This window comes from Miniopterus natalensis, chromosome 2 (assembly GCF_054644295.1).
Source record: "Miniopterus natalensis isolate mMinNat1 chromosome 2, mMinNat1.hap1, whole genome shotgun sequence".
NCBI lineage: Eukaryota > Metazoa > Chordata > Mammalia > Chiroptera > Miniopteridae > Miniopterus > Miniopterus natalensis.
Genome location: NC_142082.1, coordinates 127,295,193 through 127,318,084, shown reverse-complemented (window position 1 = coordinate 127,318,084; position 22,892 = coordinate 127,295,193). Strand labels below are relative to the sequence as shown.

The following is a 22,892-nucleotide window of genomic DNA, read 5'->3' as shown; positions in this document are numbered from 1 at the left end:
AGAAAATTAATTTCTTGATATCAGTAAGCTGGAAATGACTTCGTACCATGTAAATATTTTTAAGACCAAATGAAAAGGAAACTTAATTTTCTGTGACAATAACAAAATCTACAAGTACATAAGCTGAGTGAAAAAGCAAAGATTAGCCTGGCCCTGTGGCTCAGTGGTTGAGTGCACCCAGAGGCCACTGGTTCGGTTCCTGGGGCAGGGCACATGCCTGGGTTGCTGGCTGTACCCCCAGGAGGGGGCGTGCAGGAGGCAGCCCATTGTGTTTCTATCTCTTCTCCCTTTCTCTCTAAAAATCAATAAAAAAAATTTTTAAAAATTAAAAATTTTCTATAAGGTTTTCTTTGTTGGATCACTTATGCCTTCATTTATTTTTAATTTCACCAGTTTTTAAAAATTGATTTTAGAGAGAGGGGAGATGGGAGTGTGAGAAAGGTGGATTTGTTTGTTCCACGTATTTGTGCGTTCATTGGTTGGTTCTTGTATGTACCCTGACCGTGGACCGGACCCAAAACCTTCGCACATCAGAACGGCACTCTTAACCAACTGAGCTGCCCATCCAGGGCTTCACAGGACTTCTAGAAGAATACTGATCATGAGAACAAATTATAAATAACAATGGTTTTAATGTTCTTGTTTGGATAGGTCTTTCTCTTAAAAATAATTTCATCAAGGGCCATGATTCTGAAAACACTGATGCACACAGTGATGTACATCAAATAAGTCAGTCTGGTTCTATTATATTTTTAATCTTAATTTTAATTTATGGAAAACTATGCAAAGAAAGGGCGTGTGTGTGTTTCTGTGCTGCCTCTGGCCTCCACAGGAAACAAGATGCTAAGTGACCAGAGAGCAGGGTCCTGAGGTTCTTACTACTATTCTTACTTAGTCCATTGTGACCCATTTTCAGAAACTGAGGAGCTGACATATCCAATCTTCCTTGGAAATGCAATAAGGCAGCCCCCCCACCTCAAGTAAATGAAGCTAATAACACAGGGTTGTATATGGGTAAATGAAAACTGACAATCTAGGAAGCCTTTTGATATGTTTGACTTTCAGTAAGAAAGGCCTGGTAAGGAGAAGGTTCCGAAGAGACGCCATCTAATTTTAAAATAGGAAATAAGAGAAGAAAAGTAAACGTTTAAAGAACAGAAGGCTAGATAGCAACAGTTTCTTCCAATACTTCGAGAAAAGGAAGGAAGGAAAGGAAGGAAAGTGACTAAATGAAGAACTCCTAAAATGGACTTGAAAGCCCTTGAATGTTTAGGGTTAAAGTAAGAGAAGCTTCTGGTATTTTTTTTCTAGATTTAGAAGACCATGTTGCTTCCGTTTTGAGGCAGGGGGCTCATTCACAGAACTCCTTGAGCTCTTAAACCATTGAAAAAGGAATCACACTCATTGCATTCCTTTTAGACACCCCCACCCGTTTTATGAGCACTAATAGGACTCAATTCCTTTTTTTTTTTTTTTAAATTGAGTTCAGAGAGAGAAGAGTGGTAGAAAAACATGAGAGCTGCCTACTGCCCCCCTCCCCTGGGGGACGGAGCCCACAACCCGGGCATGTGCCCTGACCGGGAGGCAAACCTCCATCTCCTGGGTGCTAGGTCGACGCTCAACCGCTGAGCCACACTGCCAGGCAACAAGAGGCACTTCTGCCTCAAGGTTAAGTAGCTCAGCACAGGGACCTAGAATAACTGCATCTCACCACTGCCTCATATCTAGGCTGGCTTCAGCCTTCCTGAAAAGGAAGATCATGATAACCTGCAGCAGGGAAGAGATTCAGACGAAAGAACTCTCTCAGGCTAAGCTGTGTCAGCGCCTAAACGCACCTTTCCTTCCAGGTAACGTAACCACTAACCAGCTGTCTGCCAAGAGAAAGAGGAGAGAACAGTGTAATTCCTAGGTAAAGAAAGAAGGTCATCTACTCTCTCAAAACTTGAAAGGTAGTAAAATTCAAAGTGTCTCCTGATTTGAAAATTTTCCAAATCCCGCATCTTCTTAATTTATTCAGAAAAACACTTAGGGTCTTCCTGCGACCAAACCTGCTTTGCCCCTGACGTGGACCCACGGTGACCTGCACATGCAGCGACGCAGTACTTCAAAGCAACATAGGACTGCAGCCGCGAGGTGCTCAGCGCCGGGTAGGGGACGCCTGAAACCCAAAAGGAGAAGTCAGGAATTCCAGGGTTGGGTGTGTCCACATTCCTCAGGAACACAACTGATTCAAGAGTATAGTCATTTGGGACTTGCGAATCAATAAAGATCTATGTTTACATATATTGCAAAGAAGTGAACATTCTGATTCTTTAAAAAGGTCGAAAACGTTCTCGACTTTGAGAGAAGTGCGGCTTGGAAAAAAAAACCACCTTAACTTAAAAAAAACAAGTCATGAATAGAGGCTGAAGGTGTGCACGGGAAGGTGGGGGCGGCGGAGCAAGGGGGAGACTGGAGAGAGCCGAGCGCAGCTCCAGGCGCAGGGCCGTCCCCACGTGGGCCTGCGGCCGCGGTCGCCCTGCCTGCGCCCCTGGGGAGCTCGCGCACAAACCCCGGGGGGCCTGGGGCGGCGAGGCTCCTGGGGAGGGAGAGTGAACGGGAAGGACGCTGTTCTCGGGAGTCCTGGAGCGAGGACGCCGTCCTAACAGAGAAGGCAGTGTTTCCTCCCAGGGCTGCAAGCTTCTCCACCTGTTTCCTCCAGCCCCCACTCAGTCAGTCCCAGCCTCGGGGCACATCGAGCTGGGGTCCACCAGCTGCGGGAGACCCAAGGGCTGCGCAGTCCACCTGCGATCCAGGCAGCGAGTTTTCTTGGTCTTGCCAGTCGTAGGCTCCTGGCCCCACGCGTGTTGCTTGCAGGTCCAACCCCGCCTGACAGCCTCTTTCACCCCTATCTTGCCGCCTTCCGGCCGTGGAGCAGTCAGGGGCTCCAGGACCCTGCAGCCAGATGGTTATCCCCACCCCACTCGCTGAAGGGGTAGGGGGTAGGGCGGGGTGAGGGATGAGGCGGGGTCACGCCCCCCGCCCCGCTGCGTGCGCCCCTGGCGTGGGAAGCGGTGGCAGGGGCTCCCCGGCGCGCCCCGGGCGCACGCTGCTCACGGGGCTCGCGCCCCAGGCCGCCCGTCGGGCCGCGGGTCCCGGAGCGCCCGCTGCCCGCCGCTGGCTCACTCTCCGGCCGGCTGACCAATCCCCAGCTGGGGTTCAGGATTCCCGCCGCTCCGCTCCCACGACGCCCTCTCCCTCTTTTCCTTCTTTTGCTAACTTTCGCTCCAGTTGGCGACGCTGAGCTTCAGCTTTCATCTCGGAGGCTCCTCCAAGGGAACTGAACGGGGATCCGGACCCGGCAGGAGCCCGGGCGCTCGCAGCCCCTCGCCCACGGGAGACGCCCCCCACAGGGCGGGGCGGGGCGGGGCGGGGCAGGAGGGCTGAGTCCGCGGCAGCAGCCGCTGGGCGGAGTCCCCTCGGGTTTGGGGGGGGCCCCCTCTCCGGAGGGGCCCCCCACCCCCGCCCGCCCCAGCCCAGCCGGTCCTGCCCTCGGGGCGGCTCGCCAGCGGAGCCGGCGGGGAAGCGGCGGGCGGGCCATGGAGCCCGGGAGACTCCCTAGCGCCGGGGTGGGGGAGGCGGGGAGAGCGCGCGGGCGGAGGCTGGCAGGGGGCGCTGGAGGCAGGCGCCGCGGGTGCGCTCCTGGCGCCCGAGGGGGCTGGAGGCTCTGAAGGAGCAGCAGCCGCCGCGAGCCTCCGGGGCGCGGGCGGCGGGCTGGGGTGCGGGCGGCGCGGCCGCCTCGGGGGCGTCGCGGGCCTCGGCCCTTTGTTCTCGCGCCCCCTCGCCGCCCACTCCCCGGCTGCGCGCGGCGCCGCGGCTCCTCCCGCCGAGGCGGCGGGGCTGCGCGCCGGGCGGGCGGGGGCGGGGAGCGCCCGCGCGGGCCGGGGGCGATGGCGAAGCTGCGGGTGGCCTACGAGTACACGGAAGCCGAGGACAAGAGCATCCGGCTCGGCTTGTTCCTCATCATCTCGGGCGTCGTGCTGCTCTTCATCTTCGGCTTCTGCTGGCTCAGCCCCGCGCTGCAGGACCTGCAAGCCACGGCGGCCAACTGCACGGTGCTGTCGGTGCAGCAGCCGGGCGAGGTGTTCGAGTGCACCTTCAGCTGCGGCGCCGACTGCCGGGGCACCGCGCAGTACCCCTGCGTGCAGGTCTACGTGAACAACTCCGAGTCCAACGCCAGGGCGCTGCTGCACAGCGACGAGCACCAGCTGCTCACCAACCCCAAGGTAAGGCGCCCGGGGCTGAGGTTTAGGGGAGCTCGGCGGGGGCCCGCGCGGCCGGGCTGCGAGTCCGCCCGAGTTACTAGGAGGCGGCGAGGCGTCGGAGGCTGCGCTCCAAGCAGCAGGAAGAACTTGGGGAGCCCCGGGCGGGCCCTGCAGGTGGGTTTGCGCGCGGTGGCCGGGCTGCCCTGAAGCTTTCTTGACACACTCGTGTCGCCTGGCCTCGGATTTGGGGACCTTGGCCTCGGGCGGGTCCAGCGCGTGCAGGATGGGCTTTGGAGAAACGCGAGGAGCGGAAAGTTAACTTTTCCTCTGAGGGAGCCAGTGGGGAGCGGGGATCCGCCTGCTCTGGTCCAGGTCCGAGCTCCCCCGGGCTGCGTCTGGAGCTCGCCTCGCAAAGTCGAGGGGCGTCTTTGATCCCCTGGAAAGGTGTTAGAGGGTCCCTTGCCTTTTAAGTCTAGGCAGAGATTTTTAACTTGGGGTCCAGAGGTGAACTTTTGAGGTCGACAAGCGATGTAGAATCTAATGTGCAATTCTGCCTCGGTCCTTCGCGGACAGAGGACTCAAAAGTTTTCATGAAATAGATTCCCAGAAAGGTCTCGAGGAAGCCTAGAGACTCTGCGTGTCTGGGGACAACTGGAAGCCATTTGGAGAACAGTAAAATTTACTGAAAATAGAAAACCCTGGGTGAAATGCACCCAATATTCCTTTCCTGGCAGCTTCTTTTGTTCTCACAAGCAAAAAAAGAAAAAAAAACCTGGTTAGGACTCAAGGGATGGAGAACAGAGAATGGAAGACGTAGAAAACTGTTCCCAGTGGAGGAAAAAACTTATAAAAAGCAGTGTCCTCAGTCGGTGAGCTAATTGAGCTTTGTAGTACACCTGCTTCTGCAAGAAGGATTTTCTTTTTTCTTCCCTTGGTCTTTTTTACTATTCTTGCTGCTTGACTGTCAAAGTGAAGGTGTGTGTCTTCCTTAACGCCACTGACACTTTCCCTCTGTGGGGGCTGTGCTAGCACATCAAGGAGGAAAACAGTCCAGGAGGGAATACATCTTGTGTACACGGGAAAACTTTGTTAAATGTGATACAATATAAATATATCAATCCAAAAGAAAAAAGACTATATTAGTGTCTTTAAAGTATTTAACATAAGCTTACCATTCCTCTATAGCAAAATTTGGTCTTGTGTTCTCAACAGTAAATTCTTGAATTTGGGAAATTTTTAAAAAGGAGTTCCTTATTAAAAAAAAAAAGATGACCCTTCTTAAAAAAGATGCTCCTGCTGACAAATGTATATTCATTTACCGTAAAAATGAATAGACAGTGAGTGTAGACGTACAGAATTTAGAGTATAATGTTCAGAGTCTTGAGGAAACAATAATTTTTCAAAGACAAATGTCAGTTAATCTGCTTAATGCTCAGGAGTTTCAAAAGAAATAGGGTTTTAGAAACATCACCCTTTTAAAAAACATTTAACTGTTAAAATAAAAGAAAGGTGCCAAGCAGTAATAGTCATTTAGAAATTATATGGTAGTGTATCATTTAGGAGGCGTTAAAATTGGTGAAACATTGCTGATTAGTTTAAGATAGTGGTTTAGTCACTAATAAATTACATGCACATATATGAATAAATGGCTAATATCTAATCAAGACATTGAAAAGTTAGAATTTACTTCAAAGAGACTGCTTCCCAATTTCCATGCAGTTTTGAAGGATCTGGCAGAAAAAGTAAATTGGGATAATTAGGACCTAGGTTTTTAAATCATTCGGAAGTAGTCATCATGCTTTATGTAATACTACAATTTTCTCTATCTCTTTTTGTTACAAATAATTTGTTTTCTTCCAGTGCTAGTTCAGATCCTAGCAACCATTGTTTTGAAGAAATATCTGAACAAAATAACACGGCATAAAGTAAAGTTATTCAAGAAATGACAGAACTGGAGAACGATCTATTTCTGTTACAGAAAATAATGAACAACATCCCAGTTAATTTAGTCAAGGTTTCCTCAGCCAAAGCAGTATATATCTCTCTATCCAAATTGTGATTGCTCTGTAGCATTTATAGAATGTAAGTTTGTTCTTTTATAGTCACCTTTCTACTTTGGGGCAATTAAATGCTCAATTTGGAAATTCTCGTAAGCAGTTAGTGATGGAAAAATTCAACGTCACTGAAATGTTGTGCCAGAGTCCAGTAAATAAGCAGAATGTTTCCACAGTGCCCTTGCTGTTAGGCACGAGCCATTGCTCATTCCCTTGCGTTTGGGCTGCCCACGTCCTTGTTCTGCCTCGTCTTACCACTTTCCCGAGGGCCTGTGCCCCACACAGTCCCTTCATCGGGAATGTCGGGGCTCCCTACAGCGCCATGGATCCGAACCCCCCGACCTTCTCTTCTTCATGACCCACCGCCACAGGAAGCCATGTAGGACATTGCTTCTTAGAAAACAGGGGACAGGGACTGTCCCCCCTCTTTTGAGTTTGCCATCTTAATCACAGTAAAAGGCAGGGAAAGGGGAATATATTGCAAATATATAACTTCTTAAGCCCATAGACTACTAAAGAAGAAAGTGTGAATAAATTTGACTTTTGACTAATAATTTCTTTAAAATATTTTCAAGTCCTCTTCACTGATTTATGTTTCGAATCATATTCTTATTATCTAAAGTTATTGCTGTATCCAGTCATGTAATATAGTATTCAAGGCAGCTAGTTATACACAGGGCAATGATCTGCTCTGTGAATTAATTCTCATAAAATCTAAATTTGGGATCAGCTTCCACTTGCTCCTGTTCCATCGCTGCATTATTTCTTTGTGACTTGTGTGTGCTAAGGACTTTGATTCTTAACTGCAACTGTGCATTAGAATCACTGGGGAACTTTAAAAAGAAATTCTCAGTGAGTCCAGCCCTCAGAGATTCAGACTCGGTCTTGGATGGGCCTGGGCATTAATGTTTTTTAAACAGTTCTGGAAGTGATTTCAATGTGTAGACAGAGTCAAAGCCACTGGCTTAGAAATAGTGCTGAACTATTTTGCAAGAAAAGTAAAACAAGAACCAAAAGGATTCATCATGATTAATGTTTGTGGTTTTAGGTCAAAAGATATTACTGATGCTACTGAATAAATATAGAAAGTTGGATAAAAGGAGGAAATCAAGGACATTCTGAAGACAAGAAAAAAGTCATTTAAAATTACAGTTGAGCTGTGAACAACACAGGTTCGAAATTCATGGGTCCACTTATACATGGATTTTTTTTTTTCAATAAATACAGTAAATGTATTTTTTCTTCCTTATGATTTTTTAAATATTTTATTTTCTCTAGCTCACTTTCTTGCAAGAATACAGTATATAATACATATAACATACAAAGTATGTGTTAATCAACTGTTTATGTTACTGGTAAGACTTCCAGTCAACAGTAGGCTATTAGTAAAGTTTAGGGGGAGTCAAAGTTATAGATGGATTTTTGACTGTATGGAGTGTTGATGCCCCTAAACCCATGTTGTTCAAGGATCAACTGTAGTGTGGAAATGATCATTTTAAATTGTTTAAGTATAAATGAAGTGAACTTATGCAGTTCCACACATTTGCTTTGGCATCAGTATATACATGGTATGGCAAAGAAAGGGTGGATTTTTAAAACCGGCTTCTTAATATGTGGAACAAGAGAGAATGGGTGATTAGAAGCTATATGTTTAATTTTTGTTTAAAGTTTTTTTCTTTCTCTGATATGAAAGATGTAGAAACAAAGGACAAAAGTCTATCTGAGAAATCAGTATTGTGAAAGTGAGAGAAATGCATTGATGAGAAGGAAAACAGGTGGAATTAGAAGGGGCTTCAAGCTTTAAGTACATCCACTGAAGCTGGATGTCCCTAACTACAGGGCATTGCAGTTTGCAGGCACCTTCTTGGGATTCTTCACGTCCATACGAGTGTGTCCCCCACTCCCCACCACATATACTCCCTGGGTAGACAGTGTGTTCTGATAGGGTTCATTTCTGAACTCAGTCCTTGAAGTAAATGTTCAATGTGATACGCTCTCTGCTCTATGGAAGCCCCTCTTATCAAAACTAAGTGATAAAAGGCTAAGCTGAATTGTGATGACTTCTCTACTGTCTATTTCTCCACGACAAAGTGACTTACTGTAGTTTTTTCTCTGGTGATTATATTAAGTAACTTTTGGTAAGTATGTGAAATTCAGTTCTAAGGCATCTATTCTATATGGCCAAAGAAATGGGCAAGAAGCAGGAGGACATACAAAGATGAGTTTAATCATTTAACAAATATTTATTAAATGCCTACTCTGTGCTATGCATGCTTCTAGGTTCTGACACTAGAGCAGAGGTCAATATAAAGCCTCTGTCCTCATGAAGTTTACGTTTTAGTGGAGCGTGACAGATAAGAATTAGATTTATAATGTAATGTCATGTAATGATATGTGTGTAAAGAAAATTCAAGCAGTGTAGGGCTATAGACAACAATGGAAGAAACAAAGGGTTGCTGCTTTGCATAGAATAGTCAGGGAAAGTGGCTCTGATGGAGTGACATTGGCACAGGTACACAAATAACTTGAGGGGATGAGCAGAATTCTAAAGGACTTAGAGGAATGAATCATGTGGCTCTCCAAAGGACAAGTTCCATAGGCTGAGGGAACAGCAAGTACAAAGGCCCTGAGGCAAGTGACTGCCAGGCAAAGGAACACTGAGGTAGGACAACCGTGAACAAAGTGGAAGACAGTGTGGGATGAGATTATGGCCTTACAGAATATGATGGTAAACAAACATTAAGCAGGACTGAGATATAATCAGACTTAGGCTCTTAAAAAATGTAAATGGTTCCTCTGGCTGCTGAGTTGAGAACAGAATGTGTGTGTGTGCAGGCATGCTCGCTTGTGCAAGGTAAGAAGTGCAACAGGGAGGCAAGATTGGCAACAGGGAGTCCAGTAGCACAGGGAGAAGATGATGATGATATAAATTGGGGGGGTAGCATTGGTAAAGTTCACTAATGGACTAGATGTAAGGAATGAAGGAAAGGGAAGTTGAAGATGGCTCCAAGGTTCGTAATAAGCACAACTGGGTGAAGGGAGGTGGTTTTACTAGATGGGAAAACTAGAGGAGAGTTTTGGAGGAGCATGGTTGAAAAGCAAGTGTTCCGTTTTAGATATGCCTAATATACATACACGTGAGGATGAATTCGTGAGTTTCCACCCTCTTGAAATCACTACATAACAGAGGAGAAAAGAACACAAGTAACTTATGAAGGCAAAATGTCAAGCTCTACAGGGAGGTACAAACAATGTCATATGAACATCTAGAGAGGAAAGGTTAGGGATAAAGCTTCATGGAGAGTGAAACATTTGCCATGATTTTGAGAATGAATAGAATTTTTATCTTGGGAGGAAAGATGGGGAGGTATGACAAGAACATCAAGGAAGAGAAAATGCCAAGAGTAAAGCTGTGGGGCTCTGTGAGTATTTTGGGGATTCAGCAGATAGACTGGTGTGGCTGGAACTCAGGGCACAAAGAACAGAGTTTTGGGGATAAGGCAGGAGAGTAAATTAAGGTCAATAGTGTAGAAGTCCTTGATAGCCAGGATGGATTTGGTGGACGCTGGGAAGCCATGGTAAGAAGAAGAATGCTCCCCTGCCCCCTGTCTGAGATATCTACATCCTAATTCCCAGAAACTGAATATCTTACATTATGTGGCAGAGGGGATTAAGGTTGCAGATAGAGTTGAGGTTGCTAATCAGTTGACGTTAAATTATACTGGTGGGCCCAGTATAATCACAAGCGTCCTTAAATGGGTTAGAGAAGAGACGTGAAATTTGAGAAAGACTCACCCAGCCGTTGATAGCTTTGAATACAGAAGGGGAGGAGACCATGAGCCAAGGAATGCTGGCGGCATCCTTGTCTAAGGAAGCAAGAAAAGTCAAGGAAATGCATTTTCCCTTAGAGTCCCCAGAAAAGAATGCAGTCCAGCTGCTGTTGATTTTAGCTCAGTGAGACCCACTTCTGAATTCTGACCTCCAGAATCGTAAAATAATAAATCTGTGTTGTTTTAAGCAGCAATAGGAAATTAATAGAGAAGCCAAGGAAGATTTTGAGTGACCAATATGATTAGATATTTAAAGAAACAATCTGGTCTGCAGGTTACTGGGATCTTCCTGTCTGAGATTACTTATCATGATCCATTTCTGACCTCCATTTATGGATGTCATCTATGAAGGTCTCAATTTGTAAGAGCCCCACAAATTAATGTGTTTAAAACACTAACCAGACACTTTTTACTTTTACAAAAGAGATTTGTGATGTTATAATATATTTTAGTTAAAGGTGGGGAAAATGCACAAACTTGCCTCAGTGTTATAAAGCTTTTTATAAGTTTTTGATACATTTTGCTTATTTAAAATGTTTTTTGCACTCATTTATGAATGAGGATGTTAAGTTTTATTTACCTTGGGTTTAAATTTTTTGTGTGTTTAGCAGAATTTCATATTCACTTGAGTTTCTAGATAAATAGTACATTTATATTACAGTTACCATAATTATTCAGTAAAATACTGAGCAGAATGGTTTTTAATATTACATATGTTTCTAACTATTTCTTATGCTGTGATTTAGGTATTCCCTAGGACACTAATGAATGTGTAAAAATTTGTGCTTTTGATTTGTAGTGATTTCTTCTTCTTTTCTTTTAAAGTAACTATTGTTATAAATTGAAAACCATGTGTTTATTAAATTATTTAATTTGTGACCATAATTGTAAATAAACTAATTCAAATACATTCATTTATGTTATTGCTTTGTTGAGTAGCAGAATACAGCACATTAGTCCTAGAAGGTCTGTGTATTGATGCAAGTGTGAAGGCATATCCATTCATCTAATTCTTCTGAACCATTTGCCTAACTGATTCAGTGGACCAAATAGAACTTAAACCTTTATGTGATGTCCACTCTACTAGTTATAATGTAACTATATTACAGCAGCATATATTGATGTTGTATCTCAGAGAAAATTAAATCTTAAATCCTAGAAGTTTAATCCAATTTCTCTTTTGTAATAAATATATTTATATAATTGTTTACATCAGGACAACATTATTTTTAAATTGTTCTTGAGAACAGAAAAACCAGACAACAGTACTGCTTAGTGAAAGCTAAATCCTTGATTCTGATCATAATCACCTTATTTTTCTCTATTTCAAGGATAAAAATGGCAATAGAATTCATCTTTATCTCTCCAAAACCTGCTTCTGTTCTGGAATCTTTAGTTTGTGTCAATAAGACCATCATTCTCTGATATTAATACGTTTTAAAAATTTTCCCTGCCACTGTCTTAGTCAAGGCCATTATTGTTTGCTTTAATTATTACACTATCTTTTCACTGATCTTCTTATATCTAGTCCATTTCTTCTTCCAAGCCAGTGGTTCTCAAAGTGTGGTCACTGGACCAGCAGCATCGGCATCATCTGTGAACTTGTTAGAAATGCACATTCTCAAGTCCCATCTTAGACCCACTAAATCAGAAACTCCACTCCATTTTCTGATTTAGAAGTTCTGTTTTAGAGTTCACAAATATAAACAGTAAAAGCATATAATTACCAAGGTAATACATGGGGGAAATGACATAATATAAAGCAAGCAGTCCAAAAAAGAGAAAAAGGATTGTGGACAAGTAGAACAAATAAAAAATACTGATAAGATAGATTTAAGCCAAAATTTCTAAGTAATTATATTAAATGTAAATGGACTATTCCATTTAAAAGACAGAGATTGAAGACTGGAAAATCGCAGACAAACCCAAATATATGTTGTTTTCAAGAGTTGCACATAAAACATAAGGACACATAAAGGTTGAAAGTAAAAGATGGGAAAGTACATACCATACAAATGTTATCAAAAAAATACATAAAAATGAAAGAAAGGTGGAGTACCTGTGTTATATGAAACACAATAAAGTCTGAGGTAAAAAATGGGTTATTAAAGATAAAAAGGGATATTTCATAATTATTAAAAAGTTAACTCAACAGAATGTAACAATTTTATATTGGGATGTACCTAAAAACATAACCTCAAAATACATAAAAACAAAAAAATTAAAGCAACTCAAAGGAGAAGTCTTATCATGATGAGAGATTTTAGCACACTTCTGTTTGAGACTGATACTCAACCAGACAAAAGAAGTATCAGTACATATCTAACAGATTTGAATAACATTTAACAACTAACCCAATTGACATATATAAAATAGTGTATCCAGTAGCGACAGGGTGCATGTTATTTCAAGTGCCCAAGTAACATTTACCAAAAATGATTAGTTTTTTTCCAAGATGATGGCAGATTGATTGGAAGCTACACTGACACTCTCCCAGGACCAAACTGGAATTACAACTAAAATATAGAAAAACCATCCTGAATAGTCAACTGCAACTGAAGACCAGCTGGAGGGCACCCTCATAACTACAGACGAAAAGTGGAGACCACATAGAGACTGGTAAGAAGTATGGAAGCATGAGAGGGCTGACTGGGCCCTCCACAGGCAGCAGCTGAAGGTCCAGAGGCATATCTCAGCTGTGGGTGGGGGGGTTCCCCACTGAGGACTCTGGGGCCTAAACCCCAGGCTGGGCTTCCGAGCCAAGAGCACCAGCACTGAGAAAACTACATCTGGCTGTGAAAAGAGGTGGGGTTTCTGTCTGCCAGGGAGAGATGGCTGGAAATGCAGGCACCCTCCTAAAGAGCCAAGACACAAAATTTCTTGTGCAGCCACTCACCTTGGGCTCTGGCAGAAGGAGGGCAGAGTGGACTGGAGCTGTGTGAGGAGAATGTAGGGTTGTAGGCTCTGGTGATAGAGCTCAGAGGGCACCCCTCTGGATTCCTGTGCTGAGTCATTCCCCCTTATGGCAGAGGCAGATATTTACCTTCCAAGCAGCTTTTGCCTGGAGGGGAAGCATTTGCCCCACCCTACTGGAAAACCTCTCGCCCTATCCCGTGGAGTTTCTACAGCCTGAGGCTTGTTAAGAGACTATAACAATCAGCTGCCATACACTGTGAAGTTACTACAGCCTGAGGCTCATTAAGAGAACCAGATTAATGAGCCTGCAGGCAGAGGCAGAACTCAGAGAGCTTTGAGTCTTTGCCTGATCTGTTGCTGGACCCAGTCCTAGGAAAAGCAGACTTTGGTATGCACCTTGGTCTTGTCCAAACACACCCAGCCCTAGTAGAGGGGACCTCAAGCCGAGGTGGTTGATAGATCCAAACAGGGGACTCGAGGCCAGTCACAAACAGCATCTGACATTGGCCTGCACCAGAGACTCTCCAAAAAGACTGAGAGTCCTAGCAGGCCTACCTAATACATAGAAACAAACCCAATAGGCAGCCAAAATGGGGAGACAAAAAAGCCCCAAGTGAAAGAATGAGAATTTTCTTGAGATGAAGAGCTAAGTGAAACAGAGATAAGCAATCAATCAGATACAGAATTCAGAATATTGATTGTAAAGATGCTCAACAGCATGAGAAAAGATACAGAAACTATGAAAAATGATTTGTCAGAAATGAAGAATAACAGTAGAAATAAAGAATACATTGGAAGGAATAAACAGCAGATTAGAGGAAGCTGATGATTAGATCAGCGAATTAGAAGACAGAGTAGAAAAAATCAATCAGAGATCCAAAAAGAAAAAAATCAATAAAAAACCATACAGAAGGACAGTCTAAGGGAGCTGTGGGACAACATGAAATGTAACAATATTCACATCATAGGAGAACCAGAGGAGGTCGAAAGTAAGCGAGGATTAGAGAACCTGTTTGAAGAAATAATGGCAGAAGACTTCCCTAACCTGGTGAAGGAAAATGCCATACAAGTTCAGGAGGCACAAGCAAGAAGAATCCAAAGAGGTCCACACCCAGATAAATCATAATTGCTAAAAATTCAAGACAAAGAAAGGCTCTTAAAGGCAGCAAGAGAAAAGCAACCTGTTACCTACAAAGGAGCTCCCATAAGGCTGTCAGGTGACTTCTCATCAAAACTCTACAGGCCAGAAGGGAATGGCATGAAGTATTCAAGGTAATGGAAAACAAGGATCTGAAACCAAGACTACTCTATCTAGCAAGATCATCATTTAAGATAGATGGTGAAATAAAGAGCTTCCCAGACAAAAAAAGGAGTTTATCACCACCAAACCAGCATTGCAGGAAATGTTAAAGGGACTGCTGTAATTAGAAGTAGAAATAGAGAAATATAGGCATAAAGAATTAAAATGGCTGAGTGGATAAGTAAACATGACCCAAACATGTGCTGTCGACAGGGGACCCACCTCAGAACAAAAGGCACACAGAATGAAAGTGAAGGAATGGGAAAAATTTTCTATACATAATGCTAAAGGGATCAATCAAACAAGAGGATGTAACCCTGATAAACATATATGCACTTAATATAGTAGTACCTAAATTTATAAAAAAAAAAACTTCTGGAGGACTTTAAAGGTGAGATCAACAGCAATACAGTCATACAAGGGGACTTGAACACTGACTTCACTGGACAGGTGACTTCACTGGATAGATCTTCCAGACAAAAAACCAACAAGGAAACAGTGACCCTAAATGACACACTAGATCAGATGGATTTAATTGACATTTACAGAACATTCTACCCAAAAAGCTGCAGAATATACATTCTTCTCAAGTGCACATGGGCCATTCTCAAGATAGACCACATGCTAGGACACAAAACAAGTCCCTACAAGTTTAAGAAGATTGAAATCATATGAAGCATCTTCTCAGACCACAATGGCATGAAATTAGAAATCAACTACAATAAAACACAAAAACATTCAAATACATGGAGGCTAAACAGCATGTTTTTAAACAATGAATGGGTTACCAAAGAGATCAAGGAAGAAATAAAAAACTTCCTGGAAACAAATGAAAATGAACACACAACAACCCCAAATCTATGGGACACAATGAAAGCAATCCTGAGAGGGAAGTGCATAGCACTACAGGCTTACCTCGAAACAACAACAACAACAAAACCTTCTAATAGATTTTCTAACCCTACAACTTAAAGTCTTAGAAAGAGAACAACAAGAAAAGTTCAGAGTAAACAGAAGGAAGGAAATAATGAAGATCAGAGCAGAAATAAATGACATAGGGACTAAAAAAACAATACAAAAGATCAGTGAATCCAAGAGCTGGTTCTTTGAAAAGATAAACAAGACTGATAAACCTTTAGCCAGACTCATCAAAAAACACAGAGAGAGGACCCAAATAAACAAAATCAGAAACAAAAGAGGTGAAATAACAAGTGACACCACAGAAATACAAAGGATTGTAAGAAAATACTATGAACAACTAACTATACGCCACTAAGCTGGACAACCAGGATGAGTGGACAAATTCCTAGAAAAATACAACCTTCCAAAACTCAATCAGGAAGAGTCAGAAAACCTGAATAGTCCGATAACTGCTGATGAAGTTGAAGCAGTAATCAAAAAACTCCCAGCAGTAATCAAAAAACTCCCAGCACACAAAACCCTGGTCTGGACGGCTTCACAGAGGTTTTATCAAACATTGAAAGAAGAACTGACACCTAACCTCCTCAAACTATTCCAAAAAATCCAAGAGGAAGGAACACTTCCAAGCTCTTTTACGAGGCCAGCATTAGCCTAATTCCAAAACCAGATAAAGACACTACAACAAAAGAGAATTACATGCCAATATCCCTGATGAACATAGATGCTAAAATCCTAAACAAAATATTAGCAAATCAAATTCAACAATATATTAAAAAGATCATACACCATCACCAAGTGGGATTTATTCCAGGGATGCAAGGCTGGTACAATATTTGCAAATCAATAAACATGATACATCACATAAACAAATTGAAAGACATGATCAAAACAAAACAAAAATCACATGATCATATCAGTAGCTGCAGAAACAGCATTTGACAAAACGCAACACCCATTTTTGATAAAAACTCTCAGCAAAGTGGGAATAGAGGGACCATACCTTAACATAAAGGCCATATATGACAGACCTACAGCCAACATCATACTCAATGGGCAAAAACTAAAAGCATTTCCCCAAAGAACAGGAACAAGATAGGGGTGTCCACTTTCACCACTCTTATTCAATATAGTTCTGGAAGTCCTAGCCACAGTGATTAGACAAGAAGAAAACATAAAAGGCATCCAGACTGTAAAGGAGGAGGTGAAACTGGCATTATTTGCAGATGACATGATATTGTACATAGAAAATCCTAAAGACTCCACCAAAAAGCTACTAGATTTAATAAATGAATTCAGCAAGGTAGCAGGATACAAAATTAACACCCAGAAATCAATGGCATTTTTATACACCAATAATGTACCCTCAGAAAGAGAAACTAAAAAAACAATCACACTTACCATTGCAAAAAAAATTTAAGATACTTAGGAATAAACGTAACCAAGGAGGTAAATGACCTATACTTGGAAAACTGCAGGACATTGCAAAAAGAGATAGAGGAAGATAAAAACAAGTGGAAGAATATACTGTGTTCATGGATTGGAAGAATTAACATCATTAAAATGTCCTTACTACCCAAAACAATCTATAAATTCAATGCAATCCCTATTAAAATACCAACAGCATATTTCACAGATCTAGAACAAACACAAAAATTGATATGGAACCAAAAAAGACCTGGAATAGCCATGGCAATCTTGAGAAAGAAGAATAAAGTTGGAAAGATCACAATACCAGATATCAAGTTATACTACAAAACCACTTTAATCAAAACAGCCTGGCACAAGAACAGACATATAGATCAGTGGAACAGAACAGAGAACCCAGAAATTGGCCCACGCCATTACTCTCAATTAATATTTGACAAAGGAGGCAAGAACATACAATAGAATAAAGACAGCCTCTTTAATAAATGGTGTTAGGAAAATTGGACAGGTACGTGCAAAAAAATGAAACTAGACCACCAGCTTACACTATACACAAAAATAGACTCAGAATGGATAAAAGACTTAAATGTAAGATGTGAAACCATAAAAATCCTAGAGGAAAACATGGGCAGAAAATCTCAGACATGTCTATAGCAATATGTTTGCCAATACATCTTCTAGGGCAAAAGAAACAAAGGAGAAAACAAACAAATGGGACTATATCAAAATAAAAAGCTTTTGCACAGCAAAAGAAACCATCAACAAAATGAAAAGGAGACCCACTGTATGGGAGAACATATTTGCCAACAACACCTCTTATAATGGGTTAATATCCAAAATATGTAAGGAACTGAACTCACACAACTTAACAAAAGGAAGACAGGCAATCTAATTAAATGGGCAAAGGACCATATAGATACTTCTCCAAAGAGAACATACACATGGCCCAGAGACATATGAAAAAATTCTCAAAGTTACTAATCATCAGAGAGATGCAAATTAAAACCACAATGAGGTGTCACTTAACACCTGTCAGAATGGCTGCCATCAACAAATCAATGAACTACAAGTGTGGAGAAAAGGCAGCCCTAGTACACTGCTGGTGGGAATGCAGACTGGTGCAGCCACTCTGGAAAACAGTATGGAGGTTCCTCAAAAAATTTAAAATGGAACTGCCATTTGACCCAGTGATCCCACTTCTAGGAATATATCCTAAGAAACCAGAAACACCAATCAGAAAGAACTTATACACCCCTACATTTATAGCAGTGCAATTTACAATAGCTAAGATCTGGAAACAGCCCAAGTACCCATCAGTAGATGAGTGGATAAAAGAACTGTGGTACATTCACACCATGGAGTACTATGCAGCTGTAAAAAAGAAGGATCTCTTACCCTTTGGGACAGTATGGATGGACCTGGAGAATATTATGCTATGCAAAATAAGCCAGTCAGAAAAAGACAAATATCACATGATGTCACTCGTATGTGGAATATAATGAACAAAATAAACTGATGAACAAAACTAGGTCCAGAGACATAGAAGCATGGAACAGACTGAGGGATCTCAGAGGGAAGGTAGGGGTGGGGGAGTGGGTGGGAAGAGATTAATCAAAGAACTTATAGGCTTATATGCGTAATTTATGGATAACAGACAATAGTATGGGGAAGACCTGGGGGTGGGGTGGATGTGGGGTGGAGGGGATCAATGGAGGGAAATAAAGGGGACATCTGTAATACTTTCAACAATAAAGATAAATTTAAAAAAAGAGAGAGATCATACTCTGGGCTGTAAAGCAAACCTCAACAAATTTCAAAGGAGTAAAATAATAATTATATCCTCAGTGAAATTAAAATAGAAATTATTAAATTTTACAGACAAGATACAGGAAATTCATCAGGGAAAGAATTAACTTATAAATAAGTGATGCTTGAACAATTAGCTCTACATAAAAAAGAAATAAAATTTGATACTTACTTTGCACCCACAACAGTAAATTTCAAATGGAATAAAACCTAAATGTGAAACAAAAACTATAGTGCGGCTGGTGTGCTCAGCGGTTGAGCATTGCCCTATGATCCAGGAGATCTTGGTTCAATTCCCGGTCAGGGCACATGCCCAGGGTTTCAGGCTCGATCCTCAGTGGGGAGCGTGCAGGAGGCAGCCAATCAATGACTCTCTCATCATTGATGTTTCTATCCTCCCTTCCTCTCTGTGAAATCAATAAAGATACATTTTTAAAACAACTAAAATTTTAGGAGATAGCATATCTTTATGAGATGTGCTTAAGAAATATTTTCTTAAATGAGGCTTAAAAAAACAAATCATAACAGGAAAAGATTGATACATTTGAACACATTAAAATAACAATTTCCATATGACTGAAATTATTGTAAACAATGTCTTTGCTTTTGGTATCATGGCAACAGCATAAGTCGGGAAGTGTTTGTTTCTTATTCTTCCTTACACCATGATCGAAAGGGATTTATTCCAGGAATGGAATGTTGGTTCAAATGCTAAAATCAATCAATGTAATACACCATTTTAATAGAATAAAAGACAAAAATCACATTCTGCTCCTAGGTATATACCCAAGAGAAATGAAAACACATGTCCACACAAAAACCTGTATACTACTACTCATAGCAGCATCATTCATAATTACCAAAAAGTAGAAACAGCTCAAATGTCCACCAACTTGTGAATGGATGTATCAATGTGCTATACCCATCCAAGGAATATTATTTGACTAGAAGAAGGAATGAAGTGTTGATCCATGCTATAACATATATATTTTTTTAAAACATTAAAATTGAAAGAAAAATGATAAATTTGGAAAAATATTTGCACCATGGTAGAGAAATGATTCAAAACTTAGCATGAAAGAAAGTAATAAATAGCCATCTCTTCTAGGTTTGATGATTAATGTTATGTGCCAACTTGACTGTGCTAAAGGGTGCCCAGAGAGCTGGTAAAACACTATTTCTGGGTGTGTCTGTTAGGGTGTTTCTGGAAGAGATTAGCGTTTGTATCCGTAGACTAAGTAGAGGAGACCCACCCTTACCAATGGGAGTGGGCACCATCCAGTGTGTTGAGAACCTGAATAGAACCAAAAGACAGAGGAAGGGCAGATTCACTCTCTGCTTGAGTCATAAATGACATTGGCACTCTTGGTTCTTGGGCCTTTGGACTCGCACTAGGATTTACATAATTGGCCCCCCTGGTTCTCAGGCCTTCAGACTCACACAGAATCACACCGCCAGTTCTCCTGGGCCTTCATCTTGCAGAGAGCAGATCATGGGACTTCTTAGCTCCCATTATTTCGGGAGCCAGTTCCTCACAATAAATCTCTGTATGTCTGTTTATATCTTATGAGTTGTTTTTCTGGAGAACCCTGACTAGGCAAAGCATGAACAGGCAGTTCAATGAAGAATTAAAACTGACTAGACACGTGATAAATACGTGTAATCGCACTAATACCCAAAGAAATATTAATCAATACAATATTGAAATATTTTCCTGCCTATCAAGTGACATTTATTACATTGGTAAGGACTTGAGGTCATGGGCAGTCTTCATGCACTGCTGGTGGGAACAATTGGAAATACATACCAAAATCCAGAAAAATACATATATTACTTTCCTCGGGCTGCTGTAATCAAGTAATCAATAACTGGTGGCTTAAAGTAACAGAAATTTGTACTTTTACGGTTCCATAGGATAGAAGTCTAAAATCAACACGTCAGTGGGGCCATTCTCCTCATGAAGGCTCTAGAAAAAAATCCTTGCCTCTTTTGGGTAGATCCCCAAAAGGGGTTGCTGGGTCATATGGTAACTCTATTCTTAATTTTTTGAGGAGCCTCTATACTCTTTTCAATAGTGGCTTCCAGGTTATTTCTCCAGTAAAGATGGCTTACTTTTGTAATGAGAGAAAACCCAGGAATGTCACTTTAAAATAAATGCTCTTTTGAACACATGGGAAAAGACTAAATAATACAGCTTAGGGGATCAGTGTGCTGGAGTTGAAGCCGCCTCCTTGAGAGAAGCATAGTGTGTTGTACTTGTATACCCCTCTCACCCAGCCAGTTTATGGCACCACAGCATTGAGGGAACGGAAAACCTCTTCTGTCCTTCCAGGGACTGGCTTCGGGTTCGCTAACGGCCAGGGCGGAGCTGCACACAGCGGGCATTTAGAGGCCGCCTGGTGTCATGGAAAGGGCTGTGGTGCCTACCTGAAGCCACATGTGCACCTGTAAGCCAGTCACTTAACCTCTTGATTCTCAGCTTCTTCACAGACTGAGGATTATAGACAATATATAACGTTCCAAGAAGGTATTATTGATAAATACTTGTGGAGCAAATAAACCTTGGCATTTGCATTTGTAGTTACTGAGGCGCCGAGTAGGGAACGTTTCACAGGTGAGCAAAGAGGTCAGGGACTTTGTCATAAACTCTATTTGTAATATTGAGGCAGCAGCGTAATTTCTGATATCTCAGTATCTCCAACTCTCCATTTCTTAATCTTCAGAGCTGGTGCGAAAATATCTACTTGTACAAATTGCTACAGCGTGCATTATTTTAAAGTACCTGTAGAATCATTAATTCAACAGATGTTTACCAAGTATCTGCATGTGGCAGGCGCTGCTGTAGGTCCTGGGGATGCAGGGGTGAAGGAATCCTGCTGGGTTGGAGCTTTCTTCTGGCACAGTCGGCAGAGGACTTTACTCAGAGCTGTGGTGGCTGCACGTGGCTGCTGAGACTTGAGATGGCATCACCTCCTCGATCCCCTGAGCTCTGCTTCAACCAGCTTTATCTCCCATGTCTGTGTAATATACTGAATACCCGTTTTCCTGTTAATGTTGAACACTTTGACCTTCAGTGGTTTTGTTTTTAATATGTTTTTATTGATTTCAGAGAGAGCAAGTGAGAGGGAGAGAGAGAGAGAGAAACATCTATGATGAGTCTCCTCACTGCCTCCTGCACACCCCCTACTGGAGATCGAGCCTGCAACCTGGGCATGTGCTCTGACCTTCAGTGTTTTTTAACTGATGTTTATTTTATTTTGCAGAGCAGCTGGGTGGAAAATTAGCAACACTAAGTTAAGGCATTAAAATATTGCAGAGCTCCAAAATTCCCACTGGAGATACGCTGAGCATTTTCGAGGAGTGAAGGGTTGTTTGTTTGTTTCAGAAAGATAGGTCAGATGTGAATCCTCAGCAAGTTTAGTTACCGGAGAAATGCTCTTCAAAAACACAAACTTAGAAATAAGAATGAGGAAATACAGGAAAAGTGAAAATAAATTCGAGTGATTACTTTGATCAATACTATGCCAATAAATTTGAAACCATAGGATGATATGGTGATTCTATAGGATAATATAAACTTCCAAACTAAAACAACCTATAGAGAATTTTTTAAAAATAGACCAATTACCATAGAGGAAATGGAGAAAGTCTTCAATAGAACTACTATTGGGACTCCTCTGTCTCAATGCCTTTTGCCACTGATAGGCAAATGTTTTTAACTATTTTTCATTTTTTCCCCCTAGTATTTACCTCTGTGTTTTTGAACAGTAGGCTCCCCGATTTGTATCTTTTAGATACAATTGTCAGCCCTTGATGGAATATGAGGATTTAACTTTCTTACAACATCCCATTCCACCCCATTTTTACTCCCTTCATCCTTTAAATTGGGGCTATCATAATTTTTGGCTAAATTAATATTGAGTGCTTAACCTATCTTAAGTATGTGAAGTGTTGTTAATTTCTGTAATATTTTATTTTTCTTGACCTAATAATGATCCCCTTTCCATATTTTATTTTCCTATGTGCTTTTCTGAAATTCTCCCACAGAACTGTAAAACTCCTTTGTACACTGTTTTTTCTGTGGTTACTCATAATAAGTAACAGTTTTGTTCCACTTTTTTCTCTTTAAAAAAAAATTTCCTGGGACACTCCTTCCGGACTCCTTCAGCTGCTGCCCCAGCTGAACTGGCTGCATCTAGGCCTTCTGTGTCTCTCTCCTCTAGGTTCCTGTTTCCTTGACCCCATGTCTTCCACTTTCTTGGCTTATACCTTTGTTTTGGTGGAGTATGTTCTCAAGTAGCGTCCTGAGAAAGGGTGCATGGGAAGTACAACTTCGGTTTTATGTATTTATCAGAGTTCTGTTTCTGAGAACAGAAACACACTAATCATTTTAATC

The 22,892-nt window shown here is 41.8% G+C and overlaps 1 protein-coding gene across 3 annotated transcripts in view; it reads left to right on the top strand.

Annotated features, from left to right (window-relative positions):
- The first annotated feature begins 3,928 nt into the window (after positions 1 to 3,928).
- KCNMB4 (potassium calcium-activated channel subfamily M regulatory beta subunit 4) overlaps positions 3,929 to 22,892 on the top strand; it is a 57,041-nt gene continuing 38,077 nt past the window's right edge. For all 3 annotated transcript variants that reach the window (XM_016199176.2, XM_087814540.1, XM_087814539.1), the window contains exon 1: positions 3,929 to 4,265. In XM_016199176.2, the coding sequence (XP_016054662.2) occupies positions 3,930 to 4,265 (336 nt within the window). In that variant the 5' untranslated portion in view covers position 3,929. The remainder of the gene's footprint in view (positions 4,266 to 22,892) is intronic.